Consider the following 20,363-nt stretch of genomic DNA (forward strand, 5'->3'; position numbering starts at 1 on the left):
TTTTTTTTTTTGGGTGACTGTGTCGGTTTCCTTCAAAAAAGTTCCATCGTTTACTTTACACCCAACCTTCATTTTTTATTTTTCACATTCTCAGGGAAATAAATAAAAAAACTAATTAGCTCTATTTGATTTTAGAGTTTTTTAGTTGTATTTTAAATATTTTTTTGTTTTATTTTATAGATTTTGTCATTTTTCACTTTGTGTTTTTGGTGCTTTTTTTAGGGCAAAGGTCACAACGGCTGAAACCTCGACGGTTATGATCGTTGCTTGTATATAATCATGTTTCATATTGTATAATCTGAACTGGGCAAAATGAAAATTTTGGAGAGCGCGTGAGAAGTGAGTAGGGTGGAAAAAATAAATATCAACAGGTGGCATAAATAATATTAACGTTTGTATCAGTCTATGGATCCACACAAAGAGCAATATGCGGCCTATAACCTCATATCAATCTCACCTCTCACACTTAAAAGGCTAGTAACTTTTCTATCCGATTACTAACACTTGGATTTGTGACCTGCTGGTAACCTTTATGAACCACTAAAATGTTGTTGATATTTGAAAAATTCATCTTTACACTAGAGCTTCTATTGACTTTGTTGTTCGAAAGGCATCACACTATGGTGCGTATACCGTGAGATCAACTTATCATATCATATGTTGTTAATCTCACGATCCATGATAATTGTTTGCATACAAATGGTAATTGACGCCAATTTTGGAGCATGCAGATAATGTCGATTACTAATCATTTTACACTGAAGATTACCAGCTGTTGCCTTTCTAGTCGACTAAAATTACAACATCATGCATCAACTGTTAAACTGACCACATTAGATGTTATGGATTTGTTGAGGATGATATTCACGTTTTTTTAATGTGTTTTTTGTATATAAAACCCCATTTTGCATATAATATTTTTTAAGATAAATATTACATTAATACTGCTAACTTTTATTTAATAACTTTAAACATTTAACAACATCACCTATGCACCTTAAAAAAAAAATAACATTACATGTGCAATTGTTTTTATATAATTACCAACCCTGTACGTATCTTTTAGGCAAAATTACATAATTAGTCTTTTAACTTAATTTTAGATAACACTTTCGTTCTTTATCTTTTTTTTGTCATGATTTTTAGTCCTTTATGTTATAAAATAACAACATAGTTATCCTTTTTTATTAAAAAAAATAATTAAAAACTCCAAAAAAATTCATCAAACTCATAGACAAACGCAAATCTTCATCATACAAGCCTAGAAAATCAAATTTCTTTGAAAAAAATCTCATGAAAAATGATAAGATATTGTCATTTTATAACATAAAGGACTAAACCGTGACAAAAAAAAATAAAGGACGAAAGTGTTACCTAAAATAAAGCTAAGAGACTAATTGTGTAATTTTGTCTATCTTTTAATCGTTTATTTTAGTGTTAACAATCCCATTATCAAGAGAAAAGAGCTTTAATATTCAAACTTAGATTCTTTTGAATAGTTGATCATTGACAGAGCTCATGAAGTATTTGAGCCAAATTGTTTGGTTGGGTCTTTTACTAGTTTAAAATCAAATTGAAAACAACAACAAATTTTTTAAGAAATGACAAATATCTAACAAAAGGTTGCTTCAAATGTTTCCTACGAACAAAACTGGTTTGCAGAAGCAGATACATAGACAGATATCGATCTAGGTGCTTGTATTGTATTAATCCAGGATGTAGGTTTGATATATTTTTATTATCTTCTCTCCTAGAAAAAGATGGAGGTTGGGGGCAGGAGATGTTCTTTTTGGTGGAAGGAGATAGCGAAGATTAGGGATGGGATAGGCGACACAGATGGGGGTTGGTTTGCAGAGAGGGTGTCGAAAAGAGTGGGGGACGGAACTAGTACTTTCTTTTGGTATGACAGGTGGTTAGGAGATATCCCGTTACGTACGCGTTTTAGTCGCCTTTTTGACTTATCGAATAATAAATTGTGTACAATGGCTGACATGTTTAATCTAGGTTGGGAGGATGGGGGAGAGGCGTGGAGTTGGAGGAGGCGGTTGTGGGCGTGGGAGGAGGTGATGGTGGAGGAGTGTAGGCATCTTCTTAATAATATTGTTTTGCAGTCTGACATTTCTGACAGGTGGCAGTGGAATCCAGACATACAAGGGGGTTACACTGTAAGAGGTGTCTATCATATTCTGACTACTCCCAACGACCCCCCAACGTGTGGAATGATTGATCTTGTCTGGGATAAGCAGGTTCCATTGAAGGTTTCCATTTTTGCTTTGCGGTTGTTGCGGGACAGATTGCCAACCACAATTAATCTTGTCAGAAGAGGTGTGATTACTGTAGATACCGCTGGTTGCGTTGCTGGATGTGGTAACGACGAATCAATGTCGCATTTGTTCCTTCATTGTGCTAGCTTCGGGCCTTTATGGTGTCAAATCAGGTCCTGGATTGGTGTTTCAGGGGTCGAACCGAATGACATTTGTGAACACTTCTTTCAGTTTATTCATTGTATAGGGCATTCACGGACGCGCATATCTTTCCTTCAGCTTCTTTGGTTACTTTGTGCCTGGGTGGTTTGGAATGAACGTAATAATAGAATTTTTAATAATATCCAAAACACCGTAGAACAGCTATTAGAAAAGGTTAAATCCCATTCATTGTGGTCGCTAATAATGCCTCCTTTATGTATGTCACTCAGATGTGGTGGTCGAACCCTTTGTTATGTTTGAGTATCGACTGACCGTACTCTTGTAAATATTGTGTAACTGTTTTCTTTTGGAGTGGCCCTTTAGTACATCTTGTACTGATGTGGCTACACTGTCGGTGTTAATATAATACATTTTGATGTCTTAAAAAAAAGAAAAAAAAGATGGAGTACTATAGTTTCATTTTCTGTGAAATTGAATGAATGATTTGTCCCAAAAAAAAAAAGAATGAATGATTACGTGGCACGTTAAAGATCACTGATGGAACGAATGATAATTGAACACATAAGCGTGTCGTGTTTTGAAACAAAGCATCAAAATGACATCGTAAAACTTGTTTTTTTTTTTTTTTTGACGTTACATCGTAGAACTTGTGTGTTAAAAGAAAGGCCAAATACCTCCCTGGGTCCTTTAAGTTTCACGTTTGTAACAGATAGGTCCTTTAAGTTTCAAAGGTTACAGATAGGTCTTTTAAGTTTCAAAGGTTTCAGATAGGTCCTTAATGGAGGTTGATAGAAAGGACCTATCTGAAACAAACTCGAAACTTAAAGGACCTATCTGAAACCTTAGAAACTTAAAGGACCTATCTGTAACCTTTGAAACTTAAAGGACCTATCTGTTACAAACGTGAAACTTAAAGGACCCAGGGAGGTATTTGGCCTAAAAGAAACATAAACTTAACATCGTCATCGTAGATATAAATATTTATTATTTTTTTTTTTTGACAAATAAATATTTATTATTAGTTGCTGTTCAACTTCAGTTTTCATTTTATCTTCTTTACTTTCCTCCCTCTATCGCCCCCTTTGAAACCAAACCTCTCTCTCTCTCTCTCTCTCCCTTTATTTTCTTTCTTCCAATCTCTTTTCACTTTTTTTTTTCCTTCGAATTTTCGTTGAGTTCATCACTGTTGGATAATCCCTTCAATCAAGAAGCTTCTGGTGAGTTTCTCTTTCCTTTTTCTTTTATTTTATTGTATTTATTTTAATTTCATTGTTTTTGTGCATGTTACTTCAATAGCCACTTCAATTAGGTTTTGTAACATGCTTCTGTAACACTAGGTTTTTGCTTCAGTGCTTTTTTTTTTGTTTGTTTTATAATTAACTTAATTTCAATTGTAAAATCAACACGCTGATTTCTATGCATTTATACTGCTATATTACTTATTGAATATGCTGATTGATTAAATTTGAGGAATCTGAAATTGTGAATCTAAGCAGCATATAACTGTTTACTCTTCTTGTATTATACTAATGTTTAGGGTTAGAAAACAAGAACAGATTTAGTTTTCTGAACGGATTATGTGAATTAATTGTCTGCTAATATGCTTTTTTATGGATGAAATGTAGCGAACAATTCAGGAATCATGTCGAGGGTTTTGGCGCAGTCGATTAATGTCCCTGGTCTAGTGGCTGGTCGAAGGCATGTCAATAACAACAAAGGAGCAGCTAGATCAAGAAGGTCTGTCAGAATGATGTTTACCACACGAACTGCTGCACCCAGACTGTCTAGTTACTCGGGATTACGTACTTTGAATTCTTTGGATTCAATGTTTAGACCTGGCCAAGATTTTCATTCTAAGGTGCTCACTCAGATTGGTACTAATCGAGCTAAGGGTGGTAGAGGTAGCAGATGCGTTACTAAAGCCATGTTTGAGCGTTTTACAGAGAAAGCTATCAAAGTAATTATGTTGGCTCAGGAGGAGGCAAGGCGGCTGGGACACAATTTTGTTGGAACTGAACAGATTCTATTGGGTCTTATTGGTGAAGGAACTGGTATTGCGGCTAAGGTTTTGAAGTCCATGGGGATTAACCTAAAAGATGCACGTGTCGAGGTAGAGAAGATAATTGGAAGGGGAAGTGGTTTTGTCGCTGTTGAGATTCCGTTTACCCCACGTGCCAAGAGAGTCTTGGAACTCTCATTGGAGGAAGCTCGTCAACTTGGTAAACGATAGCATACTTTTATAATGTCGTTTTGCATATCTAATCAATTACTTTGTTTACAAAAAATGTGTTCACGACTTATTATTTGTATGATATATTCCAAACATGACTTGATTTTTGCTTTGAGTGATCTGTCGGTTGACTAATTTGAATTATTTTCATTCAAAGTGAGTTGAAATTTATCCATGAATTGGCGTGATTTATGTTTTGTCCGGCCTTTCTGTTCTTTTGTTTATTTTATTTGGAGTGTTTAAAAATTAGTATTCACGTGCAATACTTTGCTTGTGCTTGCTGAAAGTTTGCCTTACATTTTGCAATTTCCAGGTCACAATTATATCGGATCTGAGCACTTGCTTTTGGGTCTTCTTAGAGAGGGTGAAGGTGTGGCAGCACGTGTTCTTGAAAATTTGGGTGCTGATCCAACTAATATTCGCACCCAGGCAAGTATTATGTCATCATTTATTCCTTTTATGTATTTTTATTATATAAGAACATGTTTTCATTTCACTTTTTATCTGAATTTATGTTTTTGTGTGTTAATCTTGTACTCCACTTGATGGGAACAGGTTATTCGCATGGTTGGTGAGGGTGCTGATAGTGTTGGGGCTACCGTTGGCTCTGGAAGTAGTAACAATAAGATGCCAACTTTGGAGGAGTATGGCACCAATTTGACCAAGCTAGCAGAGGAGGTAACTTACAATTCCTAGTTTTCTTCATGACAGATGGTAGATAATGTCTCAGTCTGTGTTGATGCTTACCAATTTTTCTCTTTCGTGATGTCAAAATCACAGGGAAAATTGGATCCTGTTGTGGGTAGGCAGCCACAAATTGAACGTGTCACTCAAATCTTGGGTCGTCGTACCAAAAATAATCCTTGTCTTATTGGGGAACCTGGTGTCGGAAAGACAGCCATTGCTGAAGGTCTTGCTCAACGGATTGCAAATGGTGATGTCCCCGAAACCATAGAGGGAAAGAAGGTTGGTGTTTGTTTCTATCTCTAGCCCATAAATTGTTTTTGATTTTATTCAGGGGGTAAGGGGTTTGCTCTTTCATTTTCAGCACCTTGAACATGTTTAACTTGCTCAATCTTGATCTGATTATAATTCTTAGATGTGGAATTTTAGTACTTTCGGGTGTCCTGAATGACGTGAAAGCCTTGTTCTGCATGATGTAGGTTATAACCCTAGATATGGGTCTACTTGTAGCGGGAACTAAATACCGTGGAGAATTTGAAGAAAGATTGAAAAAACTAATGGAGGAAATCAAACAAAGTGATGAAATAATACTTTTCATTGATGAAGTGCACACTCTAATTGGAGCAGGAGCAGCTGAAGGGGCAATTGATGCGGCAAACATATTGAAGCCAGCTCTTGCTAGAGGTGAACTACAGGTAATGTTTTCTTTTGACATCTCAAAAATGGATACGCTGCACTTTTGACTTGCAGATCAATGAAAATATGTATGCAGAAGTTTCAATAATAAGCTTTTGAATACTTCTATCTATAAAAAAGTGTACACATTTTCACAGTTCATTTTTAATCAATAGTATTAAAAAATTTAAATTCTTAATGATCATTTTGGATTGTCTATGAAATGTAAAGACTGAAGGCATAATTAAAATACTTATGCAGTGTATAGGAGCCACAACTCTAGATGAATATAGGAAGCACATTGAAAAAGATCCAGCTTTGGAGAGGCGATTCCAACCTGTTAAAGTGCCAGAGCCAACTGTTCCTGAAACCATACAAATACTGAAAGGACTTAGAGAGCGCTATGAGATTCACCACAAGCTCCGTTATACTGATGAGGCTCTTGTAGCTGCTGCAGAGCTGTCGCATCAATATATTAGGTTTGTCATAATTTATATTTATGCACATTCTCTGCCCGTTTTCAATTTTAATTTATGATGTGGAAAAGAGAATTTTTTTATAGTTCTGGTATTACATGTTTAAATGGGAATTTTTAAACCGAAGTTAATCATCTGGAATTTAGTATTATGCCTTTGAATTGTTTTACAACATTATTTTGGAACTCTCACGTAGTTGTCTCGCATAGTGCTTGTATGGGAATGAATCAAACTGCACCTTCTTCTATCTTGTTATCTTCTACTTGCTGTTTATCTCAAGTGTTTTCTCGCTCATAAAATAATTATGATTTTTGCAGTGATCGATTTTTGCCTGACAAAGCTATAGATTTGATTGATGAAGCTGGTTCCCGAGTCCGACTTCAACATGCACAGGTATTGTTCATCCACCATTCCCTGAACCAGCAGTTCTTTTCTCGTCTATTATTGAGCTAATTGTGTCAGATTTACATACTTGCAGTTACCTGAAGAGGCAAGAGGTCTTGAAAAGGAAGTTAGGCAGATAGTAAAGGAGAAAGATGAAGCTGTTCGCAACCAAGAGTTTGAAAAGGTAATGCTTTAATTTAAAACTTAACTTGTAAACTTTAACATAACCCCACATTTTTAGGATACTCAACCACCTTTTTTCCAGTGAGATTACATTATATTTTTCAAAGAAGAAAAGTAAGCCACGTAAGGCTGTTTTATCTTTCCTAAAGTTCTATAGCGGCTTTGTTCTCTAGTTTTTGTTTGAAGACATTGTAGTGGTTTGTTCCTTCAATTATATATATCCAAATTCCTTTACATTCTGGGTAATAAATAGTGGGCTGATGATACCTTAATTTCTGAATAGGCTGGAGAGCTAAGGGATAAAGAAATGGATCTCAAGACTCAGATATCAGCACTTATAGAAAAAAACAAGGAGATGAACAAGGCAGAGAGTGAGGCAGGAGATGTAGGTGCACTTGTGACTGAAGTTGACATACAACATATTGTTGCCTCTTGGACTGGTATCCCTGTTGACAAAGTCTCGGTTGACGAATCTGATCGTCTTCTCAAGATGGAAGACACATTACACAAACGCATTATTGGTCAGCATGAAGCAGTAGAAGCCATTAGCAGGGCTATCCGTCGAGCTCGTGTTGGACTTAAGAACCCTAACAGGCCAATCGCCAGCTTCATCTTTTCTGGCCCTACTGGTGTGGGGAAGTCTGAATTGGCTAAGGCATTGGCCTCATACTACTTTGGATCTGAAGAAGCCATGATTCGTCTTGATATGAGTGAATTCATGGAAAGGCACACAGTCTCCAAACTCATTGGTTCACCTCCAGGATATGTTGGTTATACTGAGGGTGGTCAACTGACTGAGGCAGTTCGGCGTCGTCCCTACACGGTTGTACTCTTTGATGAGATTGAGAAAGCCCATCCTGATGTCTTCAACATGATGCTTCAAATCCTAGAAGATGGGAGGCTAACAGATAGTAAGGGAAGAACTGTGGACTTCAAGAACACACTTCTTATAATGACATCAAATGTTGGAAGCAGTGTGATCGAGAAAGGAGGCCGTCGCATAGGATTTGACCTTGACTATGATGAGAAGGACAGCAGTTATAACAGAATCAAGAGCTTGGTGACCGAGGAGCTGAAACAATACTTTAGGCCAGAGTTCTTGAATAGGCTTGATGAAATGATTGTTTTCAGGCAACTCACTAAACTGGAGGTTAAGGAGATAGCGGATATAATGTTGAAGGAGGTGTTCGAGAGACTGAAAACCAAAGAGATTGAACTCTCAGTGACAGAGAGATTTAGGGAGAGAGTGGTCGACGAAGGTTATAATCCTAGTTATGGGGCCAGGCCTCTAAGACGAGCCATAATGCGACTTTTGGAGGACAGCATGGCTGAAAAGATGCTTGCTAGGGAGATTAAAGAGGGCGACTCTGTTATAGTGGATGCTGATTCTGATGGAAACGTGATTGTGCTCAACGGTAGTACTGGTGCTCCAGATTCATTGCCAGATGCTCTTCCTGTGTAAAATGGTCACCTTTGCCAAGTCGTGTACTTGTTTTAAGAGCCATAGTCTGTTTTGTTGTTGATGAACAAGTAGCTTTTTATTTGACTATTGGTAGTCTAAGGTAAGTTTTGCCCATAGCCAACAAAGCAAAGTAGAAAATGGTTGGGGACCTTGGATAGGGTGCATAATTGAACAATTTCAATTCTTAATGAAAGCCAAACATTTCAAAGTGATTTTATAAGTGCTAGGGGTTTGGTGGTCTCGCATTTATGTATTTCCTAAGGGAGTCTGTAAAAACTATTTTTACTTACTTTTAGATAGTTTATATCGCAATATGTTTAATTTAAAACAATAAATATATGCCATTGGCGGATGATGGTCGTAATAGTGCTTCTATTGCAAAATGATGTTAGTCATGTTCGGATAAACAACTTAGTTAAGTGCTTATAACAAGAAATAAAACATAAGTCAAATTGTTTACATATACGAGCAGATATAAAATAAATTGAAAACAGTTGATGAAATGTCATACATTGTTTTCACAAGCTCCTCTCAAATACATACATAAATTCAAATAAGTCGATTCAAAGAAACACTTTGCATGTCCCTCGCTTGTTGACACAAGGAGCTAATCACTAAAGATAAAAATAAAAAAATTAAAATCCTCTAAAATAGTTAGACTTTTTTTTTGAGGGGTTTAGTTAGACTATATTAGGCTATAAGTTTGTACTTTAAATTTAAATTTTACCAAATATTGAACTAAAATGTATAAATTCAAAATATGACAAAATAAAAAGTATTATTAAATTCTTTGTGCTGTATTAATGTTGTGCTATATTTTTCTTCAACATTTTTAGTCACCGTAAAATTTTACATCACGATTTATAGTCTTTGTAAAAAAATTCTGTCATCATTTTTGTTCCCTAAAAATGCTAAAGGAAGATGTTCTCAAGACTAAAAGGTGCGATTAGTTTTTGTTTTTTTTTGTAAGGACTAAAATTCATACAAATCAACTCATTTGAGAGCTGGATCTTAAAAAATCAACTACATTTGACAAAATTAAAGCAAATGCTACAAAGTAAAAATCCTCTCTACTTGATGAACCAAATATTCTCTCGAGGGAATCATTGAGATAAAATTGTCACTCAAATGGTAAGCATAAAAATTTGTAGACAAACGGGATTAACTGTATAGTTTTCCTGTTTTACATAATTATCTATCTTTCTCATTCTTGACATTTTTCCAAAATGAGAGCAACATGGATGCACCACAAACCCATGAAGCAAAAGATGCCTTAATCGAAGATGATAATGTGATTTCAATAGAAGATAGGACACACCATTCTCACACAAAAATCAGTTTAGCATTAAACAATAAACAAAAAAAATGTTAAAATGATAACAAGAATAAGAACCCAACCCAGCCTGTATGTAGAACAAAATGCACTCATATTCAATCCACAACACATAATTGCAATCAGACTTGAAAAACTGAATACTAAAAAGTGGTTATTCATTCATCCTATAAAAGGCGAAAAATGATTGAAGGCCAAAAGGAGAAAACTCATATGTGTAGCCACTTTTGATCAATAAATGATCTCATATGACACAGATTATGTGGAGATATTTGTAGAAATGAACAAATATACCAAATGAAAAAAATGGGGTTTGCTTTAATACTAATAGTAAAAGAGAATGAGGTAAAACAATTTAATGTATTCAATGCACATAAAAAGCATTCCCTCATTTACATTTTGACATTTGACGTGAAGAAAGAATATGATTATAATAGGATAATTTGAATTTTTCATTCAAGAGTTATAATAAGAAAGGAATATTTGTATTAGAGTTCAATTAAACAGACTGGATTAAAAACACATAAAAGATTACATGAGTCATCCAAGTCATATAACAATTAATGTAACATTTATATTCCAAGTATACTTTTTCTTTTTTTGGTAGAAATTCCAAGTGTACTTTTATTTTTTGATAAAAAATTCCAAGTGTACTTATTTCCCTTTTACTTGGCAAATAAGTATAATATAGAATTTAAATACAGATGCACTTAGTTGATTGACATCATATATATTGAGGCTTGACCAAATTTAAAGATCTCGTTATTAAATTATTTGACCAAATATATGGAGTATGTATGTATGTATGTGTGTGTGTGTGTGTTCAATGAATTGTAATTTCTTGTTATATTTATTATCCACATATTTAAACTGTATGAACAAGAGTTAGTTACATCATTAACCTCTTAACCATTACGTTAGTTGGCCTGTAATGTTAATTTGATTTTGATAACTCTCATGTAAAGAGTTTCAAACTTCCAAAGAACATATCAACAAATAGGGGCCGCCCGCAGCCGTCGGACCTACTTTCAAACTATGAAGAGAAACTACAAGAAGACAGTTAAAGGCAGGTATTCCGAGCCTTTGGCTTCTTCATAACAATTAGTAGTTTCTACGGATCTATTATTGAATGAGAAGACCTTTGTGTGGGGCTGACACTCCCACCACGGCTAATCTTCAAAGCTGTTAATGCCTTTTGGATCTCCATTGTCATGGCACTATCTACACTACCAGATGATAGCTTTCTATGTGATTTCTGCAGATGTAGTTTAAGTGAGCTGCTGCTTAGCCCAGCATTTTTCCCACAGATGGGACAAACTTTCATTGTTGGTTTTCGCTGCTGCCATTCCATTGAAACCTTCCCATGTAGTTTCTGATCCAATACTTGTAAGATTTTTGCAAAACCATCATTTGGCTGTGCTCGACGGTGAACTCGTTTCAGTGTTTGCCATGCTTTTGATAAAGTATACTTCCTGCACAGCGAAAGATTTCAGTTCATAACTTCCCCAGCAGTAATAATCTTAAGACCATGTTTGAATAAACAGTTTAACTAAACACTTGCAACATACGCACTTATTATATAAGTATTTATGTATAAGTTATTTTTATAACAAGAAATAAAACAAAGTGAAATTGTTTTCATAAACACAAATAAACCATTCTGAACAGACCGAAATATCAAACAGCACAAATTTTGGTTGCTGATATAATCCATGAAAGAATTGATGACTAGTGACTACACAACCAGTTTGTTCAAAAAACTCGGCAGCAATACATATTAAGATTAATTATTTAAACACATAGCAAATTAGCAATACAGTATCGAATCGATTTGGAACATTATATAATGTGTTAATAGTTTGCATTTTTTACTTACTTCCTCAGCATTAGGTAGGCAAGGACCACTGTAACACTTCTGCTTTTCCCTTCAAAGCAATGGACTAAAATTTTCCGACCTTTTTGTTCAACACAATCTATAAAATCACACGCTTCTTCAAATATGGTGGTGATGTTAAAATCTTCACTGTCAAATACCTGTTCAAATGGGAAAGTAAATAAAAACCAAAACAAATACATTCCTGAAATAACCTAAAATAAAAAGTAAAGTTGTCGTAGAAAATTATATTGTAGACAAGTGAACCTGACTTACAGATAAATTTTTGTATTCAAATTGATCAGGAAATTGAGTTTCAGATTGTCCGATTTCATTTGTACACAAACACAAAATATGTGTGATTCCTAAGTATTGCAGAGTGTATACAGATCTTGCAGCCAGTGCCCCACCAATAAACAGACAGCTTGTAACAGCAGATGGTTTCTCTGTACTTGCAGCATCAGATATCAATGCAATTCTCTCAAGAATATGCTCAAGTCTGACCTGAAAATTGAAAGGATAATGCATCACAAATAAGAATCCCTCATAAGTGGTAGGAGCCTAGTTTATTTCAAACTTGAATCTGCTGAAAATGAAGATTACCTTTAGCTCATATGCGTCAACGACACTGTTATTATCACTACCCTCGAAGAATCCGGTATTGAAGTTGTTCTCTTGGCATAGCTTGATGGCGTCATTTTTAAGCATTTCATTCCACTGTTCCAATTCTTTATTAGATTCAGCATCAACCTGAAAATTATGATAAACTATAAAACTCATGTAAATTGCTTTAATATTCGTCTTTTACAATCACCCTTAGACATTTGATTGCATATGTTAATTGCACACGCAAAACAAAAATGAATGGAATTGCTGATAAATATTTGATTTGAAAACATACACATTGTGATCTAGTTTTACATATTAGAGCAATATGCTATAGACTGATTATGGTATCCAAAAAGGAAATTGGAAAAGATTCAAGAAATCAACAATATATAGTACGGACCAGCATTACAAAACCATGTGACTAGTAAAAAAGGTCATATTATAAGACCAACCTTGGCAAATTTATTGAAGTCACGGAGCTTAGCAGTCAAACGGATATTACGATGTGGCTCCCCATTTCCTTTGTAAAACTTTCCATGCCAATTTTCTCTTGACGCAGGAGTCGAGTCACTGCAATCTCTATTACAAGAAGACAATGTCCTTGAAGTAGTTCTATGTGATTCTGAATCAGTAAAATCTTGATTGTTATCGTTAGCATGCCTCTCCTTACTTGTTGGAGAAGAACAGCTACCACCACCAGCTAGTGAAGGCGAGTCAGGAACCAATGAGTTCTCTTTGTCAGGTTCTGCTGAAGATATTTTGCTTATAATGTTCATAAATAATCGTAACAAAGTATCAAGTCTTTGGTGAAGGGTGAGTAGGAATATATGGAATCCCTGTAGATCCCTAAGAGCATCTCGGAAACCAGTACGGAATGCATGAACTGCTGATGTTACTTCACTTGCATATATTTCACTTGTATCCATGTCTTCTGGTAGATGACATCCTAATTTCCCTCCAGTTATATCATGTAACAAGTTTGATGCATACTCAGAACTATTGATCAGCAACTCAACCAACTTAGGATAATTAACCTGATCATTTGCACGTTTTCCAGCAGGGGGTCGCCGAGGAACACCAGAATCAATGACTACAAGGTTAAGGTCAGAAGACATTGATTCTCCCGATGTTTGACTTTTAAGGCTCATGTCAGTGGATCTCGGTGATTCCATGGCCTCTGAAAGATCGGAGGCTTGTGATATCAAGCCAGGATTATGGGAATTCAATCTGCAATCTACTGAACTTGACCTTCTTTCTTTTTGAAGTGCCTTAATCACCTTTGGTCTATATCGATTAATTGCCGAATCCAAAGCTGCTTGTAGTGTATTTGTATTTGCGGAGATCTTCTTTTCAGCCAACAACAAATTTGCAGAATTCCCGCGCCACCTAAGCTCACGGCAAGGGAGCCTATCTTCATTTCGGATGACCAAGTCCAGCATCAATACCTTGCCAAGAGCTTCTGATGTTTTTTCTGCAGATTCCCGTGACTCAAAGGCACTAGTGTTTTCAAGCAAAGGCGAACCATGAACATAACTGCGATAAGATGGTAATTTTTTAGAACAAACAATCAAAATTTATTTTTACGTTTCTGTGTGTAGCTGTACTTTATTATTTCTCACTAGTGCTCACCAGTACAATGTGCTGCAAGTACATAGCCTCTTTTTCTTATTATAAATAAACCTAAGACGTATAGTGCTAATCATTGACATATACATAGAGATAAGGGTCCTCTATGATCCTTTTCGCTTTCTACATATACTAAATTTAATTTCTCCCATTGTCTTTTCATGGTACTTACAGTCTTACACTATCACTCCATTGAGGCTAGATGTCTTCGCAATAAAACACTTTCTTTTCACAATAGCGACTCTCGATGTATTGCTTATCATCACAAACGGAGAGAACAAATAACTAGTTACTTTTTGGTGGTTCCCACTGCCCAGAAACTGTTACTGTTATATAGGAATTTTTCAATGGTTTCACACTTGCATAAACTCATAACATAGGGGGATATGACTACACAAACCACTTATGAAATTCAAACCCAAGCCAAGCATGTACAGGCATATACTTATCTCTTGGAAACACAAATTCACCAATAAATGGCAAAAGTAATAAATCACAGAGGTTGGTATTTTGGACAAATTTCTCTTTAAACGGGGAATATATTACTTTCATATTTTTCTTAGATACTAGGAGAATCTGCCTTGCATAGCATGCTTGAGAAGCTAGTCAAATAAAGAAAGATATGGCAATTGGCAAGTATCAAGAAAGATACTTGCATTGCATTGTTATACAAGGCAATGAGACTTTCATTTATGAGAGAGAACAATAGTATATATATCTAAGATTTACTCCAGGCATGTAAATGCTCAGTCCAGTAGTCATGTACTGAGCGTATAGGAATTCGATAAAAAAAAGCGGCACAATGGAAATATCCGCCAAATTTAAGCCGAAGTTATTGGAAATGTCTGAGTGAGTAAAGATGTTATGTGCGGACATGTTATAAGCCTGGTCATTTTAAAATTAAATTTGAACCATACCTCATTAAAAACAAACATCGGCTAAGCTCAAGTGCTTCCAAGAGTTCAAAACACGTCACTTCACCAGCTTCATCATCCTCAGAATTTGCCGCCGCTTCTCTAGCTTTTTCTGTAGCTTCCTTTATTTGTTGCCATTCTGAACTGGTATTGTGAATGACTCTAGCCTGCACACTCCAAATAATAAATGAGAATGAATACGGTACAATCATTGTCTGATAGCCTACACTTGAAGATGTGGTGCTTGTGTTATAAAAACCAATGGGTTACCTGCGGAGTTTGGATTCCCAGCCACTTAGCCAATTCATATCCGAGACGTTCAGATTGCGTTGCCATTCTTGATGATGCTATTTTTATAACAGCTGCTGCCTCTTTTGGAGAAGCATCAACACTCCCTTTACAATTGAAAAAGGCAAAGAAAACAACACCTCCAGAATTCACGGTTACCTATGTGCACGGAAATGAGGAAAAATTAAGGCAGAGATTGAGAAAATACACAAATGATGCACATTTCTCTCTAATTTAGTATTGTATGCAAAAACACAACACAATCACTAATGTTGCGCCTAAAAAAGAAAACCCTTATCTGCACAGCTCACTTGAACGAAAGAACAGGATAGGTGCCGATGCTGTACATCTAAATGAAAATGTATTGGGCAGATGCTAAACTAGCAAGGACTCATTACTCTTTAAAACTTTAAAACTAACAACTAAGAACATGATCAAAGCCACACTAAATCTTTATTTATTTGATTCTCCGTGTTAATCTAAAATATTATGGATCAAGGTTATCGTGATAAATAAATAGAAAGGCACAAATAAAAGAAATCCAAAATGGATATCAATATGCAGGATGCAAATTGGTTTTGCATTGAGACCAATGTTGGCAATGAATGACATGCAAATAACATCTAAGATATCAACCTTATTTGCTATTTACTCCTCAACACTGAAAGATTTCTATTAAACATGGAGAGTATTATATTAATGCTTGTGTACATAAGCAGTGTAGAAAATTGATGAACCTCAAGAGCTTTGTTCATTTCATCCTCAGAATATTCATTGCTACTGCCGTGTTCAGTATGGTGCAGGGAAGAGAGCCCATCCCAAGAAAAGGAGCTTGATTCAACATCCAACATTGCAGCTTTACCAAGCCTCTCCCACAAGCTAATTTCTGTCTGATCAGAGTGTTTATCACATTTTGGATCCTCAATCGATTCTCTAGTGCAGAACACAAATTACATTAAATGAACGTTACAAACAGACATGGGGTCAACTTCTAAAAGCCATAATGAAAATTGCTAAAATCACATTAGTCCTTGGTGTACAATTTTAGGGACAAAATTGAATGACCTAACAAAGGACTGATGTGATCAAGTATTTTCAATTTCAAGAACTATTTTGGAATATTAAAAATTTTAGGGAATAAGTTCACCACCCTACAATTTAAGGACTATTTTAGTGATTCACTCGAGATAGAAGCTTTAAACGAGTAAATACCGAAGTTGGTTGTTGAAATTCTAGAGTTGTATTAATCTAATACTCCACATCATCAATACTTCAAAATGATCTTTGAAATTGCAAAATGCTAATCAAGTTCGTCGCACTGTTTGGATCTGTTAATCAAATGCATCCCTAACATTGTTCACTTAGTTTCAAATTCACCTCCTAGATTACCAACTCAAAGCCGTTCTTGTTCCTACAAATACTAACATAGGGACAAATTTGATTAAAATTTTGTAATTTCAGAGATCATTTTTGAATATCGATAATGTGAATAACATAATCCTATAATTTCAACTACCAATTTGGATATTTACTTATCTTCAAACCTATTACCTAAAATAACTAAATCTCACACACTAGAATTGATAAGCAATGAGAGAGAGTGGCATATACAGTAACTAACATACATATAATTAAAAGGCATGCTGGTTGAAGGACTACGAGGGAAGCCAGAGGATCGATACTTTGAAGTGCGTTTACGAACCAATTGAAGCCATTGTGTGAACCTAAACGATGGCCCTGCAGTTATATCTCCTAACATATACAAAGCCTGCATTGCCCATTTCCACCATTCAACAAACAATGTCAAAAAGCTTCAAACTTTTAACATTTATCAAATTTTTATGCAGTTACACTGACAATTTCAAAATACCCTAAATTGAAAATTATAAATTAAAAGAAGGAAGAAAAATTGAAGACTGACCCGAGAAGTTTCTGTGAGAGGCAATGGAACCTCAATTTCAGATTCAGCCTCGTCACTTTCAAATTCCAATCCCTTCTCACATGCAAAAAAAATGTTGATGTTAATGTGAAAATGATCACAATAAGATCTATGCAGATCACATTATAATTTATAATTCACAATACAGAACATGATTGTGATGATTTAAGAATATAAAGTTGAAGTCATGATTATGATAACATGAATGAATGAATAAAAGTATCATATGCTATGTTTTTCATTTGTTATTATTTTTTTTTTTATTTTTAATTTTATTAATGTTGTTGAGTATGAAAGAGGGTTTGTGTGTTAACCTGGTTTTGATCTTTTTCCATATGGTATTGGTATATGATTGTATAAAAATATTTGGTATTTGTGTGAGAAAAATGGACGGAATATGAGGCAAAATAATGTGCTTTTTTCAAGGAGATGGAGAAAGAGAATTGTGATCCATAATTCATTCATACATAAGAATACAATACAAGAAAGATTTTGGAGATGAGAAACACACAACAGATTCAATTAATTATTGTACTTTGGTTGTTGTTGTATGATAATAGTAACAAATTAGTAACAAGAGTATGGTACAATGTAGTAGAACCGAAGAAAGTATAGAAACATGGGACGGTGTTTCATTCATTTCAGTGTGGAAGTGGGTCATGTCATGTCATGTCAGTTAGTTAAATAGAGTTTGAGTTGAGTAAAGCAAATCATGACGGTGATGGAATCTGCACCATCATCATATCAAATTGCTTGCCACCATGCCACGTAGAATACCGTCCCTTTTTTTCTCTCTGTTTTTGAAAATACTAACCAGTGTCCTAAGATACTCCTTAAAAAAAAAAGTGTCCTAAGATACAAATTAAGATATTAAATGTTGTTTAAAAAACCTTAAATTTTTGGTTTAATGATAAAAAGACAACTTAAATTTGAGAAGTTCACCGTTTAAAGTAATCTCTTTAAAAGGAGATAAATATTATTTTAAGGTGTTCCGTGCTTTACATTGGTACAATATCTCAAAAGAGGAAATGTTATCTTATGCCCTAAAGACAAAAGTTGATTTTGAATTTTTTTCTTGAAATTATTCAATATTTTTTTTACAAAAATAAACGATAGTCATTTATTCAATTTGATATAGTGAATCGATACAATACAAATTTATAATTGCTAAAAACAAAAGGATGAATCAGCGAATAAACTCATATCATTCATGTTAATAGCATAAAACAACAAAGTACATATGCCTACAAATATGACTATATTCAAGTCTCTGGATGACGCCAAAGTTATTGATTGAATATGCATTTGGTCAAAACTAATCTTTTAACCCTAATAAAATAAAAGTCATACAAAGACGAGAAATCAAAATCACATTGCACAAAGACAGAAAATCAAAATTGCATTGCACAAAGACAGGAAATCAAAACAAATAGAGTCGTGCAAAGACGACAAATTACAAAAACAAAGGAAATAAAATTAAAAATATATGGAAATAACTTATTCAACTAAAAAAGGAAGAAAAACAATTCGGAGGGGTGATTTTAAGTCAGAATTGACCATAACTCTTTGGTAGATCAAGGAGAAAAAAATGAGGACGGCTAGAGTTTGGAAAAGAGAAAAGAGAAAGAAACTCGAGAGCATTTTCATTCAATATCTTAAAAGTTTAAAAAGTTGACTGTTTAAAATATAAAACTTGTATTTTAATTTTATTTTTAGCTTCTTCACTTGTGTCATACGGGCATAGTTTAGCATGATCCTAAAAAAATAAATATCAAATCTTTACTTATACCCTAAAAGCACAATTTAGCATTACCCTAAAAAAATAATATCAAAAGCACATTTTTTTGTTGAAAATTCTATATTTATTCTTTAAAATTTGAAAATTGTTATTTTTATACACAAAATTTAAGATGCATTTTTATTTTTGGTTCCTTAACTCGTGTTTTTTTTGAAAGAGGTTCCTTAACTCGTGTTGTTAGGTCACTTGTTAACATGAGTAGGGATGACAATTGGACCCAGGCCCTATGGGTATCCGCAAAAAATACCCACAATGGGTAGGGTAAAACCCCGCATTTATGGGTTTGGGCACTGGTCCGGGTAATACCTACAAATTTAAATGGGTATGGACACGAGTAAGGGTACTATACTGCCCAGACCCGCAACCCCGCATATACATATCTATATAATATCATAAATAATTTATTTATTTTTGGTGTATAATTAATTAATTTATTTAGCTCTTTAAGCCTAAACCTAAACTTAAACCAAAAAACTTCTTAATACAATAACAACTCCATCTTGCCGGTGTAAAATTTTTTAGGGATATTTTGGATGTTTTTTATTTGACTAAATACTAACATTCGTACTATTTTATGAGTTAATTTTAAAAAATTTGGAATGTAGTTTTATTTCAATTGTGTTGTTTTTATTGTCTTTTCATAGTTAAAGTGCGGGTAATGGGTGCGGGTATGAGCACTTAGGTACCCGTAGGGTATGGGGAAGGGGACTAAAGTTGTTTCCCACGAGGGTACGGGCACGGATACGAGTATTTTTTACAAATGTGGGTATGAGGAAGGGCACTGTAGTACCCTACCCATAGGGTACCCATTGCCATCCCTAAACATGAGCATTTATTCCATTAAAAAGCACATGAACATTTTTTGGGTAGATAGACAAAATGACAAAATCATTATAAACGTACACATATAAATGAAGGTGTCGAGATTCGAATCATAACGTCCAATCTATTAATTTCGTCATTTTTGTCTACACAATTAAGAGCAATTCTCTACAAAATTTCGCTCTAACTTCAATTGGACTTTCCATTAGTAGACATTTGGGTTGGTCTCGCAAATCCGTCCTAATGATGGTCTCGCAAATTAGTCTGTCCTAACGATATCAATGCTTTATTTATAAAAAAACATTGTCATGTTAAATATACATTTCCTTACGCAATATTGAGAGGAAATAATCTTCTAGTACTAACCATCAGAAACCCAAAAATATTTGGACACCTAAGGATCAAATTGTTATAATCTAAAATAAAATAAAAATTTGTCAACAACGTTGAGATATCTGCTCTTTTTTTTTAATAGGTCTCAAACTTGTGAAAATGGTAACGAGGTGAGAAACACAACTTATTTTGGTCCCTTAGATTTTTCACTAAAAGCATGTTTTGATTATCCTGGGTATTCAATTTGTCCTTGTTGAATATGATATATGTTTGACAGGAGTGGATCCTTTCATGTGACACGAGGATTG

At 34.7% G+C, this 20,363-nt stretch overlaps 3 protein-coding genes across 8 annotated transcripts; 2 read left to right on the forward strand and 1 right to left on the reverse strand.

Annotated features, from left to right (window-relative positions):
- The first annotated feature begins 1,760 nt into the window (after positions 1 to 1,760).
- On the forward strand, positions 1,761 to 2,581 carry LOC146934052 (uncharacterized). The gene is made up of 2 exons (XM_085707872.1): positions 1,761 to 2,437; positions 2,512 to 2,581. Exons 1-2 carry the CDS (start codon positions 1,761 to 1,763, stop codon positions 2,579 to 2,581), a joined length of 747 nt encoding a protein of 248 aa, XP_085563998.1.
- An 882-nt stretch (positions 2,582 to 3,463) lies between these two features.
- On the forward strand, positions 3,464 to 8,855 carry LOC146934053 (chaperone protein ClpC, chloroplastic-like). Its single transcript, XM_085705896.1, has 10 exons — positions 3,464 to 3,643; positions 4,052 to 4,645; positions 4,970 to 5,085; positions 5,212 to 5,334; positions 5,437 to 5,622; positions 5,820 to 6,035; positions 6,277 to 6,494; positions 6,809 to 6,884; positions 6,970 to 7,059; positions 7,342 to 8,855. Exons 2-10 carry the CDS (start codon positions 4,069 to 4,071, stop codon positions 8,518 to 8,520), a joined length of 2,781 nt encoding a protein of 926 aa, XP_085562022.1. The 5' UTR covers positions 3,464 to 3,643; positions 4,052 to 4,068; the 3' UTR covers positions 8,521 to 8,855.
- Positions 8,856 to 10,680: 1,825 nt separating this feature from the next.
- On the reverse strand, positions 10,681 to 17,750 carry LOC146934054 (dual specificity protein phosphatase PHS1-like). Of its 6 annotated transcripts, none has more exons than XM_085705888.1 (11): positions 17,638 to 17,750; positions 17,085 to 17,156; positions 16,789 to 16,931; positions 15,901 to 16,096; positions 15,146 to 15,322; positions 14,879 to 15,042; positions 12,788 to 13,868; positions 12,330 to 12,476; positions 12,003 to 12,230; positions 11,730 to 11,887; positions 10,681 to 11,325 (listed from the first exon to the last, which is right to left on the reverse strand). In XM_085705888.1, the coding sequence occupies exons 1-11, from the start codon at positions 17,740 to 17,742 to the stop codon at positions 10,965 to 10,967; spliced, it is 2,832 nt and encodes a 943-aa protein (XP_085562014.1). In that variant the 5' UTR covers positions 17,743 to 17,750; the 3' UTR covers positions 10,681 to 10,964. The 6 variants fall into 6 exon arrangements, with proteins under 6 accessions (XP_085562014.1, XP_085562015.1, XP_085562017.1 ...); XM_085705889.1 differs by having other exon boundaries at positions 17,614 to 17,750; XM_085705891.1 differs by having other exon boundaries at positions 15,901 to 16,053; positions 17,417 to 17,750.
- Positions 17,751 to 20,363: the final 2,613 nt, after the last annotated feature.

The sequence above is a fragment of the Medicago sativa genome, chromosome 4 (genome assembly GCF_051527215.1).
Source record: "Medicago sativa cultivar Bolivia chromosome 4, Bolivia_mono, whole genome shotgun sequence".
Classification (NCBI taxonomy): Eukaryota; Viridiplantae; Streptophyta; class Magnoliopsida; order Fabales; family Fabaceae; genus Medicago; species Medicago sativa.

Bases quoted from the DNA above. Each gene is read 5' to 3' on its own strand.
- LOC146934052 (XM_085707872.1), top strand. From the start codon at position 1,761: ATGGAGGTTGGGGGCAGGAGATGTTCTTTTTGGTGGAAGGAGATAGCG. The intron at 2,438-2,511 runs GTCCTGGATTGG...TTCATTGTATAG, and splicing joins CCTTTATGGTGTCAAATCAG to GGCATTCACGGACGCGCATA.
- LOC146934053 (XM_085705896.1), top strand. From the start codon at position 4,069: ATGTCGAGGGTTTTGGCGCAGTCGATTAATGTCCCTGGTCTAGTGGCT. The intron at 4,646-4,969 runs GTAAACGATAGC...TGCAATTTCCAG, and splicing joins GGAGGAAGCTCGTCAACTTG to GTCACAATTATATCGGATCT. The intron at 6,036-6,276 runs GTAATGTTTTCT...ATACTTATGCAG, and splicing joins TTGCTAGAGGTGAACTACAG to TGTATAGGAGCCACAACTCT.
- LOC146934054 (XM_085705887.1), bottom strand. From the start codon at position 17,563: ATGAATTATGGATCACAATTCTCTTTCTCCATCTCCTTGAAAAAAGCA. The intron at 12,477-12,787 runs GTTGGTCTTATA...CATAATTTTCAG, and splicing joins ACTTCAATAAATTTGCCAAG to GTTGATGCTGAATCTAATAA. The intron at 12,231-12,329 runs GTAATCTTCATT...TTCAATTTTCAG, and splicing joins TTGACGCATATGAGCTAAAG to GTCAGACTTGAGCATATTCT.